Source organism: Chionomys nivalis, chromosome X, assembly GCF_950005125.1.
Source record: "Chionomys nivalis chromosome X, mChiNiv1.1, whole genome shotgun sequence".
NCBI classification, from domain to species: Eukaryota; Metazoa; Chordata; class Mammalia; order Rodentia; family Cricetidae; genus Chionomys; species Chionomys nivalis.
Window position 1 is genome coordinate 94,294,813 of NC_080112.1, and position 24,019 is coordinate 94,318,831.

At 41.9% G+C, this 24,019-nt stretch overlaps 1 protein-coding gene across 1 annotated transcript; it reads right to left on the minus strand.

Annotated features, from left to right (window-relative positions):
• Positions 1-23,508, minus strand: Atg4a (autophagy related 4A cysteine peptidase). Its single transcript, XM_057759189.1, has 12 exons — positions 23,398-23,508; positions 19,538-19,623; positions 17,675-17,773; positions 14,170-14,271; positions 13,891-13,963; positions 10,532-10,611; positions 9,744-9,931; positions 9,544-9,622; positions 5,570-5,715; positions 4,188-4,244; positions 1,637-1,745; positions 1-976 (listed from the first exon to the last, which is right to left on the minus strand). Exons 3-12 carry the CDS (start codon positions 17,733-17,735, stop codon positions 906-908), a joined length of 966 nt encoding a protein of 321 aa, XP_057615172.1. The 5' UTR covers positions 17,736-17,773; positions 19,538-19,623; positions 23,398-23,508; the 3' UTR covers positions 1-905.
• Positions 23,509-24,019: the final 511 nt, after the last annotated feature.

The window sequence follows — 24,019 nt, forward strand, 5'->3', positions numbered from 1 at the left end:
TATAATTCAAACAATTTATTTCATCCTTCAAACAAAAATGAACACTAAGTGAGCGACTGGTAAGGTCATAGCCAGCCCTCCACTTCCTTTCGTAAATCAAGTTTTATTAGATTACAGCCATGCTCAGTCACATGCATATTGTCTAGGGCTGTTTTTACAGCATAGAATAGTTACGACAAAGGCCACATGGCCTACAAAGCCTAAAATATTATCTACCTACTCCTTTACAGAAAAAGTTTGCTCACCTCTGATTCAAGTGATCATGGTTTGACTTAAGGATATGGTGACATCAAACAAAAGCATCAGTAAGGCTGGCAACTGTGGCCTACTGAACAGGTTCCTCCAAACTGGAAGGCAATTAAGAGGTGTACATTTGACATCTTTTCTTTGACAAATATTTTGGTAAAAATTATAATTATGTGAAGTACACATTCAAATAATTTAACAAGAGTATTTCTCCCTGGTTTACTTATTTTATTATTTGAGCAAGAAAACAGGCTTCTTCTTAGTACTTCTCCCCAAAGAGGTCACACCTGAAAAGATGAGGAAGAACAGTAGAACCATCTCTCTTCTGCTGGTGCTTGCAACAAGATGGAAGTCACTGTCTGTCTTCCAAATGCTCCCATTCCAGCTGCTGAAGACTTGATGTCCCCAAGTAAGACAAGCTGGAAGCAACGGATTCCAAATCTTTCTTCTAGACGCCATGATTTTTTCTTTTCAGGGAAGTGTAGTTGCCATTGATTTTTTTTTATTTCTGAAAAATCATAATTGGCTCAGTCATAATTGGTATTGAGTTTGTATGCTGTTGGCATATCAGGCACTTGCTGACCAAAAAAGTTTTATGTAACAAGTTCTTATGGAGTCAGATGGAAGGCAGAAGACCTTCACATTGAGTTCTCGCTATCTTACACACTCAGAATCTCAAAATCTTCCTCCAGGTCAAAGTCCTCCAGGTGCTCAGTAGAGTCTATGAATTCTGTTGGAACACAAAGATGAGAAAGTAGAAACACTTGACACTTGGGCTGATGTTCTCAATCAAGATACTACCCAGCCACTGCCACTTTGCCTATCTGAATCAGTTTGATAAGGCAAGGTTTGTCTGGAGGAAATGTACAATAGGACTACTATAAAGAATTAGACATTTTCTCTAAGACATGAAACAACCAGGCCTGTTTATACAGAGCTGCTCACGGTGGTCTGGTTAAGGCTCACTATGGCACCTCTTTGTCTTTCTGCCATTTTATTTATTTGTTGAGACCAGGTCTTGGGATGTAGCTTACGTTGCCCTGGAACTTACGATCCTCCAGCCTCATCATTCTGAGTGTTTGCAGGCACACAACTACCAACCCAAACCTCAAGGTACTTTCTGAGTTCCCAGGACTGGGATTCGCTATTCCAAAAACAAATTCTAGTCAACTTGAGTTTGCAATGACAAATCCTTTACAGCGTGTTGTGTTCTTTTGGTTAGCAGTCTTTAAAATGAACAAACACCAGCTTCTTCAAAGATTAAAAGAATCAGGCTAGACAAGTAGAAATTTTACTTTTTCATCAGCAGTATGAGCCACAATTGCTTTTATCTCGCCAAAGAGTTGCAACATATGGGTCTGCTGGCCGAGAGCTTACAGAAGCAGCTTACCTGCACCTGTGGTTGTCACTTCCGGCTTGGCTGGAGGTACAAAGGGAGGCCAATGTGATGGATGCTTCTGAACTAATTCAAACATCCTCAAATTCTCCTTTAGAATTTCCTGGGTAGACAAAGGAACAGCTGTAAATGTCGAGGAGTCATCACACTTCTGTTTACTTGCCAGTTCAAGAGCCTGAACCCTGAGAGTAGTCCAGTAGCTGGCAGGTGGGACCCAGCAAACACATTCACCCCCCACTTGCATCATCTGAAGACCTCAATGAAGGCATCATGCTGGATCTGGTTTACAAGGCCAGAAGGACACTGGAGCAGACAGCTAATGGAGCCCAGTGTGAACTGATCCAGTCACGGGGCTCAGGGAATTCATCAGGTATACAGGTTCACCCAAATGTAGGGGGGAGATAATCAAAAAAGTCATTTAATCAAAACAAAATATGCCCCAAGAGAATTCTGATACACATCTGCATGTCTTCGGTTCTAGTCCAAATTCGTCTTGGTTTAAATGATACAGTCATCATGAAATTGTCATTCTGGCTTTAAGCATGAATATAACATTGATACATTCTGAAATGGAAATGCTTCCTTTAGAGAAATAATCTTTGGAGCTGAACACTTTGCTCAGTGGTTAGGAGCACTTCCTACTCTTCCAGAAGAACCAAATTTAGCACTGAGCACCCACAATGGGCAGGTTACAACCCATACCTAAGGCTCCAGAGGATCCAATGCCCTCTTCTGGGCTCCATTGGTACCTGCGTACACAGAGCATACTTACACAGACAGGTAAGTAAATTTAATAAGCATGGATCTTTAAAGAATAACTCTGTTGATTGCATGTGTGGGGGCATATTCCTCAGTGGAAGCCACTGGTAAGTTATTCTTATTCAAGTAATTCAGGCAACTCTAATTAATTATAATGATTACAAACAACAAAGAAAAAGACGTGAAGGCAGAAGGGGAACTTGTTGAGAAGAAAGAGTTTGATTGCGAAGGGTAAGAGAGGATAATGGCAGAGAATGTGAACAAAGTACATTGTGTATGTGTTTGCGTGTGTGTGTGTGTAAAATAAAACTTTGAAGAATATACATATATGTATATATAAAACACATTACATGTCTTCTTTGTGAATAATATTTACATAGCTACAGCAATAAGACCGCTTGTTTTTCCCATTAGAAAGGATACTAATTCTCTTGGGCTGGGGATATAGCTCAGTGACAGAGCACTTTCGGACATGGGTTCAGTCCTCAGAACAGAGGCAATAGTGATAACAAACCGTATTTTTCTTGAACTGGGCATAGTGGCGCATATCTATAGTCTAAGTATACCAGAAGTTGAGGGAGAAGTATCACAAGCTTAAGGCCAGCCTAGGCTTCATACTGAGTTCCAGGCTAGCCTGGGCCATACACAATAACTTCTCTCAAATAAATAAATTCTTGTAAAATCTCCATTTTGTTTCACTAAGCTATTATCTGAGGTCACAGATTCAGTTAAGGACATCGGTGTTAGTCATTTGTTCACTATGAAGAAGAAGATTCCCTCCATTTGTTTACAGCACGCTGGGATCCTGCAATCCTTTGGTTTTGGAAGACAGAAATTCATGTCTGGTACCCCAGCAGACACTTTAAAAAATATTTTCTATGATCTCCCTAAATTCATTCAGTGAACACATATCAATATATAACATCTCATTTGTATGTGTTAGAGACTGGCAATGAGGGAAACAGAGATTGGTGAGTCAATACAATAATTCTCTTCTACACAATATGCCAAAAGGAATCACTCATCATGGACTTCTGCAAATGCTGATCCCTTTCAGTGGTCACATGCCTGTATCTTAAATAAATAACCCAGTTAGTAGAAGAAAATGTCCTCCAAACCACAATGGTATATACTGCATTATAAATGAACCACTAAACACCTAGAAACATGTCAGTCTGTTTAACCATCTCAATGTTACAAACACAAAAATGAAATTTTGAAATTTATGCCCTGGCAATGTTGAAGTATACATGAGCAGCCCATATATGGCAGTTATGCTGAACTTGTCCATATTGGGTTTCATGGTCTAAGTTGATGAGGACGACTGACCAGGTCTCTTCCTCAGGCGGGCACCAGACCTCATTACAGATGGCTGTGAACCACCATGTGGTTGCTGGGAATTGAACTCAGGACCTTTGAAAGAGCAGTCAGTGCTCCTAACTGGTGATCCATAACATAGTAGAGAAGAAATTGCAGTTTGAGGTTAAAACAGCCCAATGTTAGCTGAATGTTTCTGGTGCCACATGGCCTTAGCGAGGTGCAGCATTCACCTTCAACACTGAGTGTACCATTTAGCTGACACACTCACAGGCTTGACTTTCTTCACTTGTCCCAAACTTATGCAGAGTTCTCCACAACTGACAGGTTCTTTGTTATCTTAGTTTCCTCCTCTTGCAACCAAATTATGTCAGAATGGTTTTGTTATTATGTATAAGTAATCTTTAAACAGAGTCAGATTTAGTAGCTTTCATGTTTACACGGGTTTTTTAAATCCATACATCCTTACCTTCTGAACAAGGCTACACCAATTGTCAAAGTCTTTCTCTTCTTTGCAGAAAAATCCCTTGGGTGGGGAAGAAGAACACTATTTAGAATTTCCCTTTACAAGATGAAGCTATTGTCCCAGAGTTAGGAGGTGGGCCACTTTCTTGCCACACGTTTTCCTGGACTGACTGGCTGGGCCCTCTCTCCCTAAAATCACTGGCTTACATAAGCACATACATAACCATTCTGTCTCTTTCTTCCCTCGTGTCTCCTCCCTCCTCCCCTCCCTCCCGTCCTCATTCTCCCCCTTTCTCCTTCCATCTTCCTCCCGGTCTCTCTTTCTTGCCTTCTCCCTCTCCCATCAACATTGTTAGACACTGTAACTTGAAGGTCAGTCTCCAAAGCATGGGGTTAATTTCATCACATTCACACATGCATGTGCGCAGGCACGCATGCACACACATTTATACACACATACACACACATAGTATAAAATATTTTATTGCAACAGGACACAAGAGCTTCTACTTGTACTTTTAGCTGGATAGTACTTTTAGTTGGATAGTCTTTTAGATGAAAGCATTACTTTAAAAGATGGTTGACTCTGAAAAAATGTCTGTCAGAGTTGCAAGAAGCTGCAGTATCCTGCCCTGACAATCACCACTCAGTAGGACAAGAGTGGTCCAAAACAAGAGGGGAGTATCAGTCCCTGATCACTGGTGTTCTGATGGGCGAAACAGGAAATGAAGATGCAGAAGGGCCTAAGAAATACTGACTGTTTCATAGGCAGGAGCCCTTTCAATATGTGTTGATAGCAATCACACTTTCTAGAGCAAACCCGAGTCTTCCTGGATTGGGGCATCAAGAAATAGATACCTCTCAGGGAGTCCTCCTCCCTTAATCGCTTCCTAGTCATTTCCCACCTTATATTGATATGGCAAACATTTGAGGGCAGGAAAGAATAAGAGGAGAAATGCTAATGCTACGACTAACATTGACACCGTGTTTGCAGTGTTCTGGTCCGGGGCTGCGTGTGTGTGTGTGTGTGTGTGTGTGTGTGTGTGTGTGTGTGTGTGTGTGTATAGATATATAGATATATAGATACATATATAGATTACACCTCACATAAGCAAACAAAGAGGCAACTATTGTTTCCCTTGTTCCCAGATATGTGACAATTGAGGCTCAGAAAGGTTACAACTTTTCCTACATAGTTAAGTAGCCGAGCTTGGGCCCTAACTTGATCAGTTTGGACCCAGGGTCAGTTCTTTAGCTGCCATATCACAGTGCCTCATTTTGGTGGTGCAGAGCAAATGCACTGTTGCTATGCTACCTAACAGCTTGGGCAATTACCAAGGAATCGATGTTTAATAGCTTGCCATCAGAGCTCCTTCAAATACCCACCAAGGCCACAGAAGGATCCAAGTTCAGGATGTTCATTCGCTGTGGAGACTGCAGGCAGTGGAACGTCTGATCGTCTACAATTCCACTTTCTTCGGTGTCCACAAAGGTCTGGGTTGTGTGAGGGTCCAAGAAAATCAGCTCATCGCCTGTTTTACAAAGACATGTTTAATCTTTGAAGAACCTCTGGCCCTGGCCCCACTGCTATCCCAAGGATGTACTTTCCCTGACGCCACCCATAGCTCTAAAATCCCCTTCCCTTGCAACAATGAGAATGGGATGATAGGAAGCCCAAAGCCAGGGTAAGCATGCTTGAGAGAAGCCATATGTGCCAAAATCTAATCAAAGAGACAACTTGACCTAACACATCTTCCCTGAGTCCAAGTCCCAGAATGCAAAGGGATAGGTTTGGGGAAGGTGGGAATGAGAGAACACAGGATGGCATGGCAGGCTCTGTGAGCAGCAGTTGCAAAGAGGTGCTGATAGGAGAATCCCTCAAGCTGGGAGCTCCAATGCTACTAGGGGGCACACTGCCTCTTTTAGCATTGGATGGCATCTTGAGATACACAGCTGGTTCTCAGAACCAAACTCAGAGAGCATCTCTCATGATGGAAAAAGCTTTGGCCTCCAAAGGAAATTCTACCTGTACACAACAGGAAGCTAAGCTCTGTGGATCAAAACCCACTAAATTGATGCCTGTTCATGATTAGCAATTAGCTAGTGAGTTAGTCTTTGTGAGCAGGTCTGTCAGTTCCCATCAGAAAAGACAGCCTTTGTCATGTAATCATTGGCATAGATGAACATCACTGGAAAAAAACCTACTTGGATTGACTGACGTGTGTGTATGTTGCTGGAGATAAAACTCAAGAGTTTGTGTATACTGTGCAAGCATTCTACCACTGAGCCAAAACCTAAGTTCAAAATGACTAAGTTTCACACAAAAGAGAAAAGCCACGTTTCAGTGAACTGCAAAAGTTCAACCTCAAAATGACCTTGGAGGAGATTGAGATGATAAAATGTCCACCTTGGTCCAATGTTTAAAGGGCAGAAGTTCTTATGCCAATAAGTAGACATAAATACCTCAGGAAACATCTGATCTCACTGTCCAGGCCCAAGGTCATCTGGGTCTCTATGTCCTCAATTCAGGTGACAAAAGATTTACAGGCATCAAAAAAATGTCCCCAAAGTCTTTGGAATTCCATATGGAGGGTGCATCTATGTGATTCTACTGGTAAAGAATATGTTATGGATGCCTGGTAAGTTTCACTGTTCTGTTTCATAGACAAAGACAAACTGCTTAACTCATTTGCCTTTCAAACACTCTCATTTTCAACTGGGGTCATGGGGCCTGTTCTAGTACATTAGATGGTATATAAGAACCAGAAATGTTCACCTCTGTGAAATGTATGCAATACAGTACCTATTATAAAGCTATTTTAATGATCTCACTTTGAGCCAGACATATTTACTCACAAATACATAGCTAGGAAGTACGGAAATCAGTGTCTCCGTATGATTTGCCACATGAAAGTGATGGCACAAATTCCTCACTAGATCAGGTGAGTAAGATCAGTAACCCAATAGCCTCAGATCACACTGAAGAGCAACAACCAAGATGTTCAGCAGGAAGCTTGTCTAAGGCCTTACAAAACGGTAGTTGGAAAGGGAAGTTGGGGACATAAAGATAGACATACCAAGAGGGATAGAACCTAACCATTCACCAGGGTGCTTTAAGTTGGGTGTTGGGAATGATGATGGCTTGTCATCGTATAGCCATAACCTTTCCCCATGAGTGGAGAGGGGAAAGCTTTGCAGGCTGCTTTTTTTTTCTGAGAGTTTCTATAAGAACACAAGACATATGACGTCCAAAAATGGATGCTGAGACTAACTAAGGGTCTTCACCGAGGCCCGTGGAGAACAGGCAGGCTGCACAACCATCTGCACAGATGGGCCTAATGCTATAGATGTCCACGTGGCAACCTGTACCCAAGAGCAAAGAACAACAGTTCCCTCTCCCTAAGCAAGCAAAATCTGACAGGCAGAGTATTAACATGGCCAGAGCTTCCCACATCTGCATCTTCTCCAGCTGCGCACCTGGCAGGAGGGCCCTGGGGAAAAAATGGGAGGTGGGGAGGGCAGACAGAGATAACCAAACTGTAATCAAATCCTGATGTTGCTGCTTGTTAGCTGAGTGACACTGAGAAAATAATCTCTCTGAATCGTCATTTCACTATGTATCACAGGGGTGATAATGATGATGAGAAAAGTATGGATGTGTTCAGTACAAACTTTTCCCCAAGAATATTGCTGATCCATGTTTAGACAGATCTATCCATGGGAAACCCACAGACACTAAGATAGTGACGGCCGTACATTTTTGTGTCACTTTGTTTGACAAGGACTCCAAAGTTTAAACAAAGAGGGCATCTGAATGTTCATAGCTCCAGATTTTCTATTAAGTTGTAATTTTAAGGATGGATCAATAGATGGCAGCATTACAGAAACAGAGCAGCTGTGTGGCAACCCCTACAAGAAAGACAGGAACAAAGAACTAAGGAGGGACAGCAGTGGGTGGCTTTGGGTGGGGCCATCTCTCACTGAACACTTACTACTATATGTCTCTTTGCCAATTAGTTTACCATGAGATGACCTAACAGAGAGTCAAGTGCTGGCTTATTTTAAAGGAGAGAAACATGATCCTGAGTTATCTTTCTCCAGAATTCAAGCCAATACCTAGTAAGGGACTCATGTGCTATGTGTGTTACCATCCCACCTCCTGGTCTACAAAGAATGGTTTGGGGAGACGAACAGCATCCTCTCTGCTTTATTCTCTGCGTATTCTCTCACGGCACTTGCTTATAGATATTCTAGCTCTTTTTGCCTGGCAAGCAGTCTAAGGTCATGGCTTTCTTGAATCGCAATGTCTGACCACTCTATTTCTAGAAGAGAACGTCCTGTGCCAAATGTCTGTGGCTATATCCCTCCTCTTCTCACAGTCTACAGTACTCATCGGGTATCCAGGTCTGGTTCTTAAATCATGGTCCAGAAGCAGCACTGAAAACCCTTAGAAAAACATGTCTCAGGCCCCATCTTTAACTTAGTGAGTCTGTACCTTAACAGGTTCCAAAAGGGATGAGTGAACAAATGAAGTCTAGATAGACCCTCTAGCATGCCGTGTGCTAAGGGCCTTAAACGTCTCTGGTCACAGCTAGTGAGTAAGGTGGCAAGATTGCCACCACATGCATACAATGATGAACTAATAATTAGAACCCATATTAGGAGGTTAGTAGGTTTGTTTTATTTTTGAGACAGGATCTCACCATGTAGCCCTTGCTAGCCTAGAACTCACTATGCAGACCAGGCTGACCTCAAACTCATAGAGATCCACTTGTTCCACTTCCCTAGTATTGGGATTAAAGGTATGCTCTATCACACCTAACTATAGAGAACTACAGAGGTTCGTATTTTTTAAGGCTTAGTCACAGAAAAGCTACAACTCTGCCTTTGCATCTTCTAATTACTACCTAATCATGGTTCTGAATAATAAGACAGAAGGTATATTCATAGTGACCTGGGAAACCAGTGGATGCTTCAAGGCTGTTACCTGAACTTCAATAGGAAGGAGATCAGCAAAGGCAGAGTACTAAAACCCAACTGTCCTGGGACCCACATGCAGGAGAGAACCACTCTGAAGCAATGCCGTGACCTTGTGTCTAACCAGAAGAAAAGAGCAAAGCTATCCCATCAAGAGGAAAAGAAGTAGAAGCATGAATGGGGACCTGGCGTCCATCAAGCACAAAGAAGCAAAAATCACTCTGTATAGGTCAGGTTGGAGACAGAAGGAGCTGACGAGAGGCCACAGTATACCTAGGCTAAAGCAATGCCCACTCACCGGAACTTCTTTTATCCCATGAGCACCTTTGCCCCACACCCTTCCCTAGCCCAAGACAACTTACTTGCAATCCATCCTTTCTTACCTAAGAATCCTATGAAATAATAGGCGTTATTTGGCTTTCCTCCTAAAGCCCCTAAAGACTGTGGCATCTTAAAACACTCCTAAAGGGAAAGAGAATGCAAGATTCTCAACTCACTTGTGGACTGCTGCTCACGGATCTCTGTGCTGACATGGCAGTGTGATGGGCAGGCAGCAATGGGCTCGAGAAAAAAAGAGACTTACTTTGAATGCTTCAATATACACAGGATTGATTTGGTTTATGCCCAGGCGAAGGGGCACAATGAGCAGCAGGGGTTTCCAAGCTGGGCACATGGTAGAGGGGCCTTTACTCTGATTGGAGGCCGTCAGAGAAGCAGGGGGGCTCTCATCAGCTGTGTCGGCTCCCACAGGAAGAACACAGCACATCTTCTCTAGAAACAGAAGGCAAGAGATCTGGATGAGGCAGGAGTATCTAGAACTAGGGTCTTCACAAAGGTAAAACAGAGGGACCTTGCATGCAGCCCTTCATGCCTGGAAAGGCCCTCTCCTTTGCCACCATGGACCAGTCGGCCCCATTTCCCACAGGAATGCCATGCTGTTCCTTCAGCTTGTCGCTCTTCATATTGGCCACTGAGCACTTGATTAGTGGCCAACAGGTATTCTGGGCCTGTTCCAAGGTTCTCATTTCTAAATTAGTCTTTGAGGGCCTTGGAGTCACAGACCGTGTTTTCGGTTTTCCTACCCTTCATGGTAGAAATAGCAGGCCTGGGCCAGAGCAGGCCTCTATGATCCATCTACTCTGATTTGACAGATCATACACACTTTCCTCCTGAAGCAAAAGCCATGGTACACCTATGAGAAAAAGGTTTTCCGTTTCAGAAGACTGAAAAGGAAGGGAAGAGAGCCACTCTGCTCTCCTGGGCTTCCCCGTCCTTGTGGGGCAGGCCGAGGTTATCTTTCCAGCTCCAGATTTCTGAATTAGAGAAGGGACTGCACCCACCAATAAGAAGGCTAACAGTCTATGGACTCACTGATGTCTTCAATGACCACTGTGTTATCCATTGACACATAAACAGCCAAGGAATTCCATTCGTCAAATAAAGCGAGTTTTCTGTGAAGCAACATATAATGAAATCACAACTAGAGAAGATGAAAACATCAGTTGGAAGTGGTACGCTATACCCCCAGCATTCCTAACGCCACCGCACACTGAGCCACAGAAAAGCCTGTGTTTGGGTTAGCTCTGGCTTGACATGTACACCCATTCTCTCTCTCTCTCTCTCTCTCTCTCTCTCTCTCTCTCTCTCTCTCTCTCTCTCTCTCTCACACACACACACACACACACACACCTGCCTCATCCAGATCTCTTGCCTTCTGTTTCTAGAGAAGATGTGCTGTGTTCTTCCTGTGGGAGCCGACACAGCTGATGAGAGCCCCCCTGCTTCTCTGGGAAATTCCATGTCTGGGGATTTGCAGAATACCACAGAACCACTGTATTTGAACTTCTAAAAGAAGGTTATGCTTTATAAAATGGAAAACTCTACCTGATCAAATGGCAGTATTTCTAGTAGAGGAAAAAGAAATGATATCTATGTATCTGTCCTGAAAATTTCAACATATTTTGTTTCCCTAAATAAAAGACATTCTCAACTATTGATTTCCTTAAAAAAGAAAAACAGTAATGCCATTAAAATATATATTGGAGGCTGGTGTGGTTCAGTGGCAGAGTAATTGACTAGCATGTATGAGGTCCTGGATCCATCCATCCATCCATCCATCCCTAGCACCTAAAGTGTGTGTGTGTGTGTGTGTGTGTGAGAGAGAGAGAGAGAGAGAGAGAGAGAGAGAGAGAGAGAGAGAGAGAGAGAATGGGTGTACATGTGAAAGGATGTGTGTGTGTGCATGAGACAGAGAGAGAGAGAGAAAGAAGAGAGAGAAGAGAATGGGTGTACACGTGAGAGAATGTATGTGTGTGTGAGTGCACGAGACAGAGAGGGGGGGGGGACGATGTCAGGAAGTCTTCCCTCAGTTGCTTCTCTACCATATTATTTTAGTCAGGGTCTCTCACTTACCCTGAAGCTCACCATTTCAGCTAGACAATGACCCCTGTGATCCTCCTGTGTTTGTCCCTGAGGACTGGGGTTGCAGGCGCATGCTCCTTGTTCTTTTCTTATTACACGGTTCCTGGTGACCCAAATTTAAGTTCTCATGCTTGCACAGCCAAGAACCTTATCCACTGAGCCATCTCCTCAGCCCTCATTACACTTTTAATTTACTAATTTTAACTCAGTGCCTTTCTCAAAATAACAATGATGTGATTATATGGTCTCTGGTTTCACTTACGATCGTTATTACTACTTTTTTACTTTCGGAGGGTGTGGAAGTGACAAGCATTCAGCAGAAACCAGACTTTGAATTTTGAACTGGATCTCATTCCCAGGGCTAGTCACACACAGTGTAAGACCCTCTGCAGATGCCGAGCAGTGGTAGGGAGCTACAACTCCAATCAGCCAGCTGATTCTCAGAGGAAACAGCTCACTTGTTAAGCTGTACTGTTCAATAGTTTACATATAGTAAATACATTTTGATTTCCAAATTATGATGTCTGTCTTTAACTGTGTTAAGGAGCATATGTGCTATTGTTAACAGAGGCAATCACACACAAAAAAAAAAAATCTGAGCATACTTAAATCCTGATGAGAATGGAGATAGATGAGAGAGGGCAAAGGGACAGATGGGACATAAAAGAGGAAAGGAATCTTGGGGGTCAGGCAATCAGGGAAAGACAAGAATAACCAGGGGTGGGGAGACAGCGGGAGGCAAAGCATAAAACACATTGATTGCAAATGTCATAATGATATCTAACACAATATGCTGATTTTAACAAGAAATTAAAAATGACCTTCCATTTGTTTGTTAAAAAACCTCAAAATATAAAACATAGAAGAAAAAAATTCTATTTGAAACCAGATTCGGGGCTCAGCCTAGTGACTCTAATATTTTATACATTCTTCTCTGGATCTGTTCCTACTGCACTTCTGGAATACTGCCAGTTCCTCACTCAGCAGAGGCAAGGATGCCCAGAAGGTACTCTGACTAAGGCAAGAAAGTGAACCCAGTGAAGCTGCATCTGTAGCAGGGAATAAAGCCAAGATACAAGTGTCCCTGGGTCCCCAGGAGATCCACACTACTCACCTCGTATGCACAGCTCCACGGGCTATTCACTGAAGACTGGTTAACCGCTGAATCAAAGCCCCTTCTCTACTTTATACAGAGCCATAATAGCCAGGAATTGAAATACACTACACCAAAGGAGGCCTAATGATCTCCATCTTCTGATCCCTACATCTAGTCCCAGGTTCTGGCTGCCAATTTCATTTATTCATTGAGTGCTTACTGGGTGCTTCTATGTAGTAGGCAGTTTTATGAACCACTGATACAGAATGAACAAGACAAATACAGGCTGCCCGCAGGGATATTTCATCCATTGGCAAATTGTCAGGAAGGAGAGAACTACACGTGAGAGAAGATGTGGGTACTGATGACACTCACCCTATTTACACTGTGACCCCTCTACCTCACCTCTTGGTAGAACACAAATTATGCAATATAAGATGGCAATTAAGAAAGTATCACCTTAAACCTGCTAACAGATACCAAACTAATCCCAAGACTGCCTTGGGATTGGCATCCTCCAATAGGCAGTCAGTCCATTGAGGTGAGGACTGTGTCTGTTATCTCTGTATACCCAGTACTCAACACAGCAAGGCACCCAGTAAATGCTAAATGAACTAGTGAGGTATTTTTTTTTAAAAAAAAATAATACTTTATTTAGGGGGAGGTACATTCTATGGTACGTGTGTGGAGGTCAGAGGGCAACTTGTATGGGTTGGTTCTCTTCTTCCACCATGTGGTGGTTCTCTCCTGCCCATGTCTGATCTCGGGTCATTAGGATTGGCAGCAAGCACCTTTACCCACTGAGTCATCTTCCTGGTTCAGTAGAGGCCTTTATTACTATACAGGATAGGAGTCTATTTCTTGCCTAATCCAGTTAAGCCTCTGACACTTAGTATGAACCTATTAACTTCAAAAGACCCCACAGGCTGATGGTTCCCTGGCAAATGAACATCCATCTGTAGGACGAGAAACAGAATGAGTCCTGGAGTAGAGCCACCTGTGCTGATACCAGTGACAACAGCTCTGATATACCAAGACAGAGGCCTATACTTATGCACATCTAAGGAGTATCTGAACAAAATGGTAGAGATGTTTCACGGCTTAGCAGGAAGGATGGGATTGCAAGCATACTTAAGAGGATAGGAGTTTAGTTGGCTGGGGCGGTGGAAGCATAAAAGCAAGTAGAATAAGCGGGCACCGGACTTTTACTTACTTTAACACCTGTGCGACTGTATTTGGTCCAAACCATTCGCCAATTGATTTCCCTTCTCCTACACCCATTTGTGCTGTTGTATGTGAAAAAATTAACAAGTTAGCAAAATACCTTTTGTGAGCCACAGACTCCTGTTTTGTTTGTTTGTTTGTTATTTTGGCATGAAAAAAGCAGACAGACAACTTAGTGAAGTTCCATATAAGGTAGGGAAGGAAAAAGTTCATAGGCAACGATCTTGAAAATCTACAAAATTTGAAAGTACAAATCTGATGATCTTACCCATCTGATGGATTGAATAGCAACAGTCTTTTCTATCTAGGAAACACTGCAGGATCCTTTGGTATTCTTTGGGCTGTTCTTTTTGTTTCTCCCAGTTCCAATCTTTTGCAGGGAGAGGGGATAAAAAAGGGTTAAAATCAGTTGTAACTGTTATAACCCGGCAATAAATTAAAAGGAAAGCAAGAGAGCTTCATCGAGGAGGTAGGCTGGTGAAGCTGGCATATTTCTGAGTATCTTTCATTTAGATAGCAGATGCTGCAAAACTGACTTCTATAGATTTGGTGGGGATAAAGTGAAAGCCAGGGCTGGGGAATGGAGATCACTTGGCTAGCATGTGTGGGGTAGTTAAAAGCTGAGGATGGAGTGGAACAGAGACTGAACTTGCCCCAAGGGCTGGAGCTGGCCAGCAATTTCATAGCAACAGTGTCACAAAGCTATTTTCTGGCAGCTATGCTGCAAGGATATAACCCAGATGCCATAGTGTCTCATCTCTACACAAACAGCAGTGGCTTTTGTCCTTCCATTCTGGCAGTATTGCCAAAGGGTCTCATGATGGGAAGTACTATTCTGATATATGAAAGTTTATGTGGAAATAGTAGACACAATTCACTGCTAAGGAAGTGTTTTTAAAAACTGTATATTGAGAAGGGAAAGAAAAAAAATCTTATAATATCAGCATTCAGAAGGTTGAGGCAAAAAAATTTCAATCTCATCGCCAGTCTAGACTATATTGTGAGTTCAAGATTAGCCTAAGCTATATACAGCAAGACCTTTTTTTCAACAAAACAGCCAACCAAACACAAAGCAGGAGGGAGATGATTCCACTGGTAAAACAATGGCCAGCATGAGGACTGGAGTTGGAAACCCAGCACCCATGGAAACAGCTCAGTGCAGGAGTAGTATGCACCATAACGCAGTGCTGGGGAGAGAGACAGGAGGATCTCCAGGGCTTACTGACCAGCCAGTCTAGCGAGGTCAGGAAGCTCCAGGTTCAGTGAGAGACCCTGTCTAACAACTAAGGTCTGAATTAATGACTTTGGCCATGTACATGAGTCTACAGGATCATCTTTGGATCCCTCAGCTCCCTTCTGCTCCTAGTTTCTCTGAACCCAAAGTCTTAAGCTTCAACTCTATCATATCCACTAGGACAAACCACAGCCAACTTATTTCAATAGCTACTCAACTATCTGGTTCTGGGGAAATCTTGATTAATATGTAGCTAAGGGCCACCAAATACTTTTTGATGACTGTCACATGAATACCTCATCTTAATTGTAAAGTGACTGAATAAAATCCTTACAAAATTACCTCTTCTAATTCACTTTAACTACAAGCTCTATCTAAATCCTCCCTGCTATTTGCTTTTCTGCTAAGCAACAGTGACTGATAACTGTGCAGATTTTTCCATCAGGTCCCCTACTTCAAGAATTCACTTTCAGAACTAACTCACCTTCAGTTTTTAAAAAACGAATTAAAAGGGGTAGTAAGACAGTTCAGCAGGTGAATGTGCTTGGTTCCAAGTCCTATGACCTGAGTTTGGTCTCCAGGAGCTTCATGGTTGAGACAACTGATCTCCACAAGCACACTGTGGTACAGAGTGCATGCATACATGCACACACACACACACACACTCACTCAGTCACACACGCACGCACGCATGCACACACAGTAAATAATAAAAATAACTAGTAAGGATGCAACTGGGAAATAAAAGTAAGCCAATCTCACAATGATAAGTATTGCAAGTTTTCTCTCATATGTGGAATCTAGGGAGAAGAAAGTGAAGCATGAAAATGAAAGAGGGATTATGGGAGAGTAAGAGGGGACAAAGGAGGTGGGGAGGAGGGATAAGGAATGGCAATAGAGGGTCTAGAGAGATGGTGGTTAAGGGCACTATGCTGCTTTTGTGAAAGACAGAAGTTTAGTCCCCAGAACACAAGTCAGGTAGCTCGCAACCATCTGTAACTTGAGCTCCAGGGGATCAACACCCACTTTTAGTCTCTGTAGGCACTACATTCATGCACACATATGCCAATCCACACACAATACATACAAACATAATATTAAAAACTAAAAATAATTTTTTAAAAAGAAATGGTAATAGAGAAACTATAGTCAAAATACAATGTATGGAAATGTCACAATAAAATCTACTACTTTATACAATTGATGTATGCTAGCAAAATGCAGATTTATCCCTTAAAACAATAATAAGTCTAGCTTAAGAAGTATGTGTAGTATACTTGCTGGACACAGAATCAAAGTATAGGCATTTTAATCACACATCTAAGCTGCTTGCCCTGGGACAAATCACCTCACTGCCATGAGCCACAGTTTTCTTGTCTGTGGGCTAGAAATGATGACAGTACACAGAGAAAGCAAGCACAGAATAGCCAAATCCCAGCAGGAAGGCAAGAAGCTGGAAAACCTCCCCCAGCACTTTGCAGATCCTCTCTAAAAGCTGGCACAGGACCTGTGAGTCCGCACAGTGAGATTAACAAGAGCCAGCAAGCTCAGCAGCTTGGTAGCATGGGAAACTGGACTTTTACTCTAGTGTCTGAACTGGTGTCCATCCAAGATCATCCTCCAGAGGTCCATGAAGAAGCATGCATATGTCACAGAGAAAATAAGAATAAGAATAACCAGAAGGTTCTTAAATAGTGAAGCTGCCTCCTGAGAAAGCTAATTTAGGGATTTATTCATTATCAAACGGACATACTCAGGGAACCAAAACCAAAATAGTACTGGCTTCCTCATTAAGCACTTCCTTTAGGTCATTTATATCCTGAGCTACATGGGTATTTTAAAAAAAGTTAAGAAACAGACTGATCACCACACCCTTCTTCCTGTTTTCTTTGTTATCTTCTCATTTTGTTTTGGTTGTTTGTTTTGTTTTGTTTATTGAAACAGCATCTTGCTCTGTAGTCCAGGCTGGTTGGAAACTTAGTATGCAGGCAAGGCTAGCCTCAAACTCACAGCAGCTCTCTTACCTCAGCCTTCTGAATGGGAGGACTTTAGGTGTGAGCCACCATGGCCACAGCTTTTCATTTGGTTTGGTTTGTGTTTTGAAACAGGGTCTCTCTAGGAAGTTTTGGCTGTCATGAAATTCTCTGATAGACCAGGCTGGCCTCAAACTCACAGAGATTGGCCTACCACTGCCTCCTGAGCACAGACAGGATTGCCACCATGCCCAGTTTAGGGTCACAGCTTTTTTTTAATCTAACATTTTCAGGACCCATTCAAACAGCAGTAAAAATGGAAATTTTAAATGACACATCTGCCCCAGGTTAGTTCTGTCCCCGGAAATAACTCTTGCTTGGTGAGTCATAAGGAAGTATCAGCTAGTTCCTTCTCATGATGGGCTTGGTTAACTTTTCAGCCCAACACTTGAGCTGTTAGAAGGCAATTTAGGATCTGCACTCTCATTACTGAATGTTCTTAAAGCCCAGCGGCAAGTGATATGGCAGATGTCTCAGAAACCATTTGTAGAACAAATGGAACTCACCCCTTCCCAAGTGTCTACAGATAAGGGCTTGGGCCAGCATCATCTGTCCACAGCGTAGCATACATCCCCAGCCAGCATCAGATGAAGGACCTGTTCCCCCTGTTGGCAAAATGGATGGGCATGAAAACGTGTTTCTTAAATTAATCTTTTCGTGATCATCAGCATACTTGAAACTACAAACACATATACATATACATAAATTCTGAAAAGAGAGACAATGTATTTAGAGCTCACACGGGATTTGAATATAGGAGTGGAACTTGTAAAGACAATGCTGAATCAAAGGAAACAGAGTCTACAGTCAAAGACAAAGCAAACAAATAACTAAGCAAGCCCCCTTGGGTTTCTTGCTTGAAGACTTCAGAGTATGCATGCTCTGAAGTATTCAAGCAAGTAACAATCAACAAGGAGATTACCTTGACTAAAGCACAAATACTACCACCGAGGGTGGACATCAAAATTATCAAAGACATATGAAAGGCTCTTGACTAGTCCAAATGTACTTAATGAAGTTTACAACAACAACAAATAAATGAAAGAACCCTAGATTAGGCAGAAGACCAATACAAGCTAAATCTCAGCTATACGTTGAGGATAATAGCATATACTCTACCTATTATCGGTAGGCATTAGAAGAATTAAATGAGAAAATATTTCACAGTTATAGAACCCACAAAGGATACTCGGTATCATGAGTATGGTCTTATATAAAATCCTATTAATACATTACAAATGTATTACATCTTTAAAACATATAAAACCAGTTAATAAATGAGACAATGGGTGTCATTTGAAGGAGATTTGATGTAAAGTAAAAGTCAAACATATATACAGGATGAGTTCTACTAGGGTCCTATTCAAAAGGCCCAACATAATCAGATAACTTGACTTTCTTTTTCACCTCAGAAGCAGAAGTCTTCCGAAGGTATGATCCCAGAAGTCTAGTTCCGAAGAAGTGAGCACTCTTGTGCAACAGGTGGGCCAAGCTATTCTCCTGCATCCCAACCCCTTTGTTGTAGGAACTGTGAGGGGAACTGCCATGTCAAGACTAAGGGGGTGTGGATAGATTTCGGAGCTGGAGGAGCGCCCTTGGGCTGTTGCTAATGCTAGGATTGAGGTTATATTAGTGCAGGAAAGGTAGGGTGAGGCCCACAAAAGAACAGATCAGCTCTTTCTAAACACTGTCAGAGTTGACTAAAGAATTGCCCAGCTTTGCAAAGGTCTCTTCCCCCAGTGAACATTAGCAGTTTAGAACCCCAAAATACTAAAGATTAGTCTGCTGTGTTACTACTACTTAAAAAGCAAAGAAAATGTTTGGGTGGACTTCAGTTTGGGCCCAGCACAGAAAGGTTAATTTCACTCCAATTACTAGGTCCAACCTTGGTCTGACAAGCTGCTCTTTAGGAAAGTAACTTCCACCGCTTATAGGACTCTTTCCCTAGCTTTCCATGCTACTAAGGCATGGCTACGCTGCTCACAAACGCTTTACAAATCCTTTTAACTTATCAAACTATCCTTGTCTTTTTCCCTAGATGGCAGCTAGGAATTCTAAGGAAATCTGTCTCAATTTGTCTCTGAATATCAAAGTGCTTTCTTTTCACGAGAAAATAATAGAAGGAACTATTTTCTTTCCTTCAGGGCCTAAGCCTCTTTTATAGTCAAATAGTACCATACGGCAGTGAAAGGCAATTTAATAGTTAGATATTACCTAGTGAAAGCTTATTTGATTCTTTAAATACCATCTGTTGCATGAACACTTAAGGGTGGGCCAAAATTACTACTGGTTTAACACTACAACACCATGGAACCACACATGATGGGCTACTTCCACAATGACATTTTGGGATGAAATGTTAAACTTACCTGCTCCCCTAAATCAAATTCTTTGCCACAGTGAGCTGTTAATTCTGAGGTTTCTGTGATGTCATTGATAACCTCAAGCAAGCTATCTACAAGAAGGAAAGCACAGCACAACAAATGATATACCTACCAATCGGTGAAAATTTCCTTCTGTATGTAAACCATAGACGAGCACTTATATCAGACAACAGCTTAGATTTTTCTGTAATTAAATGTGAAATTAAAATTAAATCATCATATCCCATCTTTAAAAAATGCCTACATTTGACTTCTACGTCAGCAGCAAGCTTACTTTCAGATAGCCAATCAAGTTGATTGTTATAGAACTAGGGAAATTCACAGGAAACCTAATACCATTTGAGCCTACTAATTTCTTTCTTTCTTTTTTTTTTTTTTTTTTTTTTTTTTGGTTTTTCAAGACAGGGTTTCTCTGTGGCTTTGGAGCCTGTCCTGGAACTAGCTCTTGTAGACCAGGCTGGTCTCGAACTCACAGAGATCCGCCTGCCTCTGCCTCCCGAGTGCTGGGATTAAAGGCGTGCGCCACCACCGCCCGGCTAATTTCTTTTTTTTAAAATATTTTTATTTATTATGTATACAATATTCTGCCTGTGTATATGTCTGCAGGCCAGAAGAGGGCACCAGACCTCATTACAGATGGTTGTGAGCCACCATGTGGTTGCCGGGAATTGAACTCGGGACCTTTGGAAGAGCAGTCAATGCTATTAACCACTGAGCCATCTCTCCAGCCTGAGCCTACTAATTTCAATACCTCTCTTTACCTTCATTTTCACCAGAGCTATTCTACAGGTTCTTCTAATGATATGAGATACTTCCTGTCTCCTTCTCAAAGATTTTCAGGATCCTGAAAGGTATTAGCACTGAGGTCATGCCCAAACGACAAGAAATAAGAAAAGCAAGTATCTTCTATAATCCACTAAGGCAACTATCTCTAGCCTAAAGGATGATAGTATCAGTGTCCATCGTCTATTATCTAAAACTAGGAGTGTTTGGAAGAGCTTCATGTGTAGGAAAAGGGGTACAAATGCATACATTTAACTAAAACAGAAATGCTCCTGCTAACTGCATAGGAACTTTATCCATAGTATCTAGTGCCCTATTTTCATGTAAGTGAATGGATAATATCAAATACCTTGCATACCTTTCCGAAGCTTATTTCTTGCGTTCTATGATGCAAATTCACTTCAATCACTACAATTATGGCTTCTGCATTTCTTCCTATACTTGGGTATGGCTCTGTCTTCTCTAGTCGCCTCTCTCCCTCTTAATGTCATATATGCATATGTGAATTTAGTATAAAATTTATAGTCATTGTGTTTTCAAAAGCAGAAGGGAAATTTAAATTTTACTGATAGTCTCTAATTCCATCTTTTGGAACAAATCAAAAATTAGAGTTGTATGTATTTCTTTGTCCCCAGCGCCTAGCCCCCATTTTGAGAGATGGACAATGTTCAAGAGTAAGAGTTCTTGGACTTTCAAAAACAGCTCAGTGGTTATGAGCACTGTCTGCTCTTCTAAGAAACCTGTTCTCAATTCCCAGCACCCACATGGTGGTTCACAACCATCTGTAGCTCCATTTCAGGGCATCTAATGCCATCCTCTGGCCTCCTGGTACACAGACCTGAATACAGGCAAAATACCTATACACATAAATTAAATAAATAAACTTAAAGAATGTTGAGTTCTCTTTTCTTGTCTTTTTAAGCACCACCCCAACAGGGGCTCATGTACCCTACAATGGCTTCAAAATTTCTGAGAATGATGTTAAATTTCTGATTCTTTTGTCGCTATCTTTCTTTTTTCTTTTTTTAAAAGTGTGTAGCCCAGGCTGGCCTTGAACTCGTGATCCTCCTGCCTCTGCCTCCTTCAGCAAATCTTACCGGTGTGTGCCACCACAACCAGCATTCTGTCTCTAACTTTCTAGTGCTAAGCTAACAGGCATGGCCACCAGCCCCAGGGTGCTGGGGATTGAATCCAACAACATGCTAAGTATTCTACCAAGTGAGCTATATCCTCAACCCAAGAGTATAGTGACACATTCTTATAATCCTAGTACACAAGAGTCTAAGGCAGGAGAATTTCAAAATCAAGGCCAGCTTGAGCTACATACTGAAACCTTGTAGCAGGGATGAGACTTAACTTGGGTCTGCTACTTACTGTATATATAAATTTATTACTCAATTTTTCTGTTTTCTCATCTATAAAATTGGGAGTAGCAATACCTACTTCATTAAGGATATGCATATTCAAGAAGATAATTCACATAAAGTCAAAATATGCATACACACACATATATATACACATTTATAAAGCACTTAGTTGATATCTAGTATGTTGTAAGTCTATGCCAAATGTTGCTATTTTTATATGCCTGACCCTTTAAACGTTCACACAGATCATTCTTGCCTCTTCAGCCCCTATAGCTTCCAGCTTGGCTCTATGCTAGGGAGGAATTCAACTTGCAAGGTCTTTCCCAGCCAGGCATAGTGTCAAATGCCTGTGATCCTAGCACTTGGGAGGTGAAGCAGGAGGATGGCTGTGGATTTGAGGTCAGCCTGGTCTACATAGTGAGTTCTAGAGTTCCAGGTAAGCTTGAGCTATGGAATAAAACCCTTTCTCAAGAAAAAGAAGGGAGGGAAGACATTTGCAAATTTAATATCTGAATAAGGGCATACTCCACATCCTAGATTTTTCCTGTTGTTTGGAAAGTAGAACTAGAAAAGGTCCTCCTCAACCCTTCACTGGAAGTCCTGGAGAAGGAAGGGAAGGTTTGGAGAGAAAGCCCCTTATCAAAGTCTCCCTAATGGGCGCAATGATTCTCAACTTTTCTAGTGCTGTGACCTTTTAATATGGTTCCTCATGCTGTGGTGATCCCCAGCCATAAAATTATTTTATTATTACTTCATAACTGTAATTTTGTTACTGTTATGAACCATGAACCATAATGTAAATATCTGGTATGCAGGATATCAGGTACGTGTCCCCTATGAAAAGATCATTTATCCTCCAAAGGGGTCACGACCCGCAGGTTGAGAACCACTGGGTTATGAAGCTAAAGTCTCACAATGGCTAGCTTTGTGATCTTTCCACTGTTCATAACTTTCCAATAAAACACTGACGCAGGAAAGGGCAAGGCTTAACTTCTTCGCCTGCCCTTTGATCAGCTTCCTCCTATCCATTACGCTATGCTAAGGGCTTCTGTAGATCTCCCCTTGGGAAGTAACACATCCCAGAGCCGCCCCTTTCCCATCTCAGGCACTAGGCCTTCTCTATCCTTTAAGAATGCATGTGATAAGTGGGAAAGCTCAAGCCTCCTTTCCATCTACTGCAAGTAACTAGAAGTTATATACAGAAGCGGAATCAACTAACTAGGGCACTGCAGTCATCACAAGAAGATCTAAAGCAGAAGGTTTCTTGTGTCTGATATTGTTTCTGACAGCCGTGGCTTATGTGGAAGTTCCCAGGTGTTTTGTCTAGAAGCACAAAGACATGATAAGAATAAGAAATATAGAGCCCGATGACTAGATACGGCTTAGTAATAAATACTATGAATGATTGCATGTGTTTTTGAGTCCCAAGTCTTCAGGAATGGGAGTGGAACTTCTTTACAGAAAAGAATAAAAATATATTGCTTTTGTAAATCATGCCAACAAAATCCTTTGTAAATGTTTGGCTAAGGCCTCTTGGGGCCTTGGAAGGAACTATGCTTAACAAGTGATGTAGCATTAGCCCTTAGCAAGACAATGTTTAGTTAACCCTAGAAGGAAAATGAGACGCCCTTAACCCCAGGTACCCCTGGCACCTGCTTTAGCTGGGGCCTCCCTGATCAGTGCCGCCAAACTTACCTGTCTTAAGAAGATGCTGCTTTCCCAAGATCCATACCAGCTCATCTGTATCCGGGAATTCTTCTAGGTAGTCAGTGAAAATAGTAATCTGGTTTTCATACTTGGACATAACTAAAGGAAAAATGAATGAATGTAAACATAATCTCATACCTAGGGCTTACTCCTGTGATTCGCTGATTTCTACCTTTGCCCTGAAGTTAAAGGTCATCAGCTTGACTCTAAAGGAATATTTCAATATTTAAATAAATGGGTAGATAGCAAGCATTTTACTGAGCCACGTCCTCAGCCCTTCATATTTCATTTGACCTATTTCTCATGGTACATTTAAAATGATGTTTGAAAAGCCACATGCCCAGAATTGTTTGAAAACTCCTTTCACAGGCCTCCTTCATAAGCACCCACTTATCTAGCTTCTCCCCCACAAAAGCAGACCAAAGTAAGACAGTTATGCTGGCACGCTTGGCTCCTGTCTGTTCTCAGGGAATACTACGGGGTTTATATGGTGAGGTTTCTAGCAGCCAAGGCCTTGGAGGAGGCTGTGACACGCCCCGAGAACATACAATTGTTGGGATGATAACATTGTAGCTAGAAGACTCGATCGTTTTAACGTGCTTTTATTTTC

Coding starts and splice junctions, on each gene's coding strand:
- Atg4a (XM_057759189.1), bottom strand. CDS start 17,735: ATGCTACGCTGTGGACAGATGATGCTGGCCCAAGCCCTTATCTGTAGA. Junction 10,612..13,890: donor ACAGTCGCACAGGTGTTAAA/GTAAGTAAAAGT, acceptor GTTGCTTCACAG/AAAACTCGCTTTATTTGACG. Junction 977..1,636: donor AGTGACAACCACAGGTGCAG/GTAAGCTGCTTC, acceptor GTGTTCCAACAG/AATTCATAGACTCTACTGAG.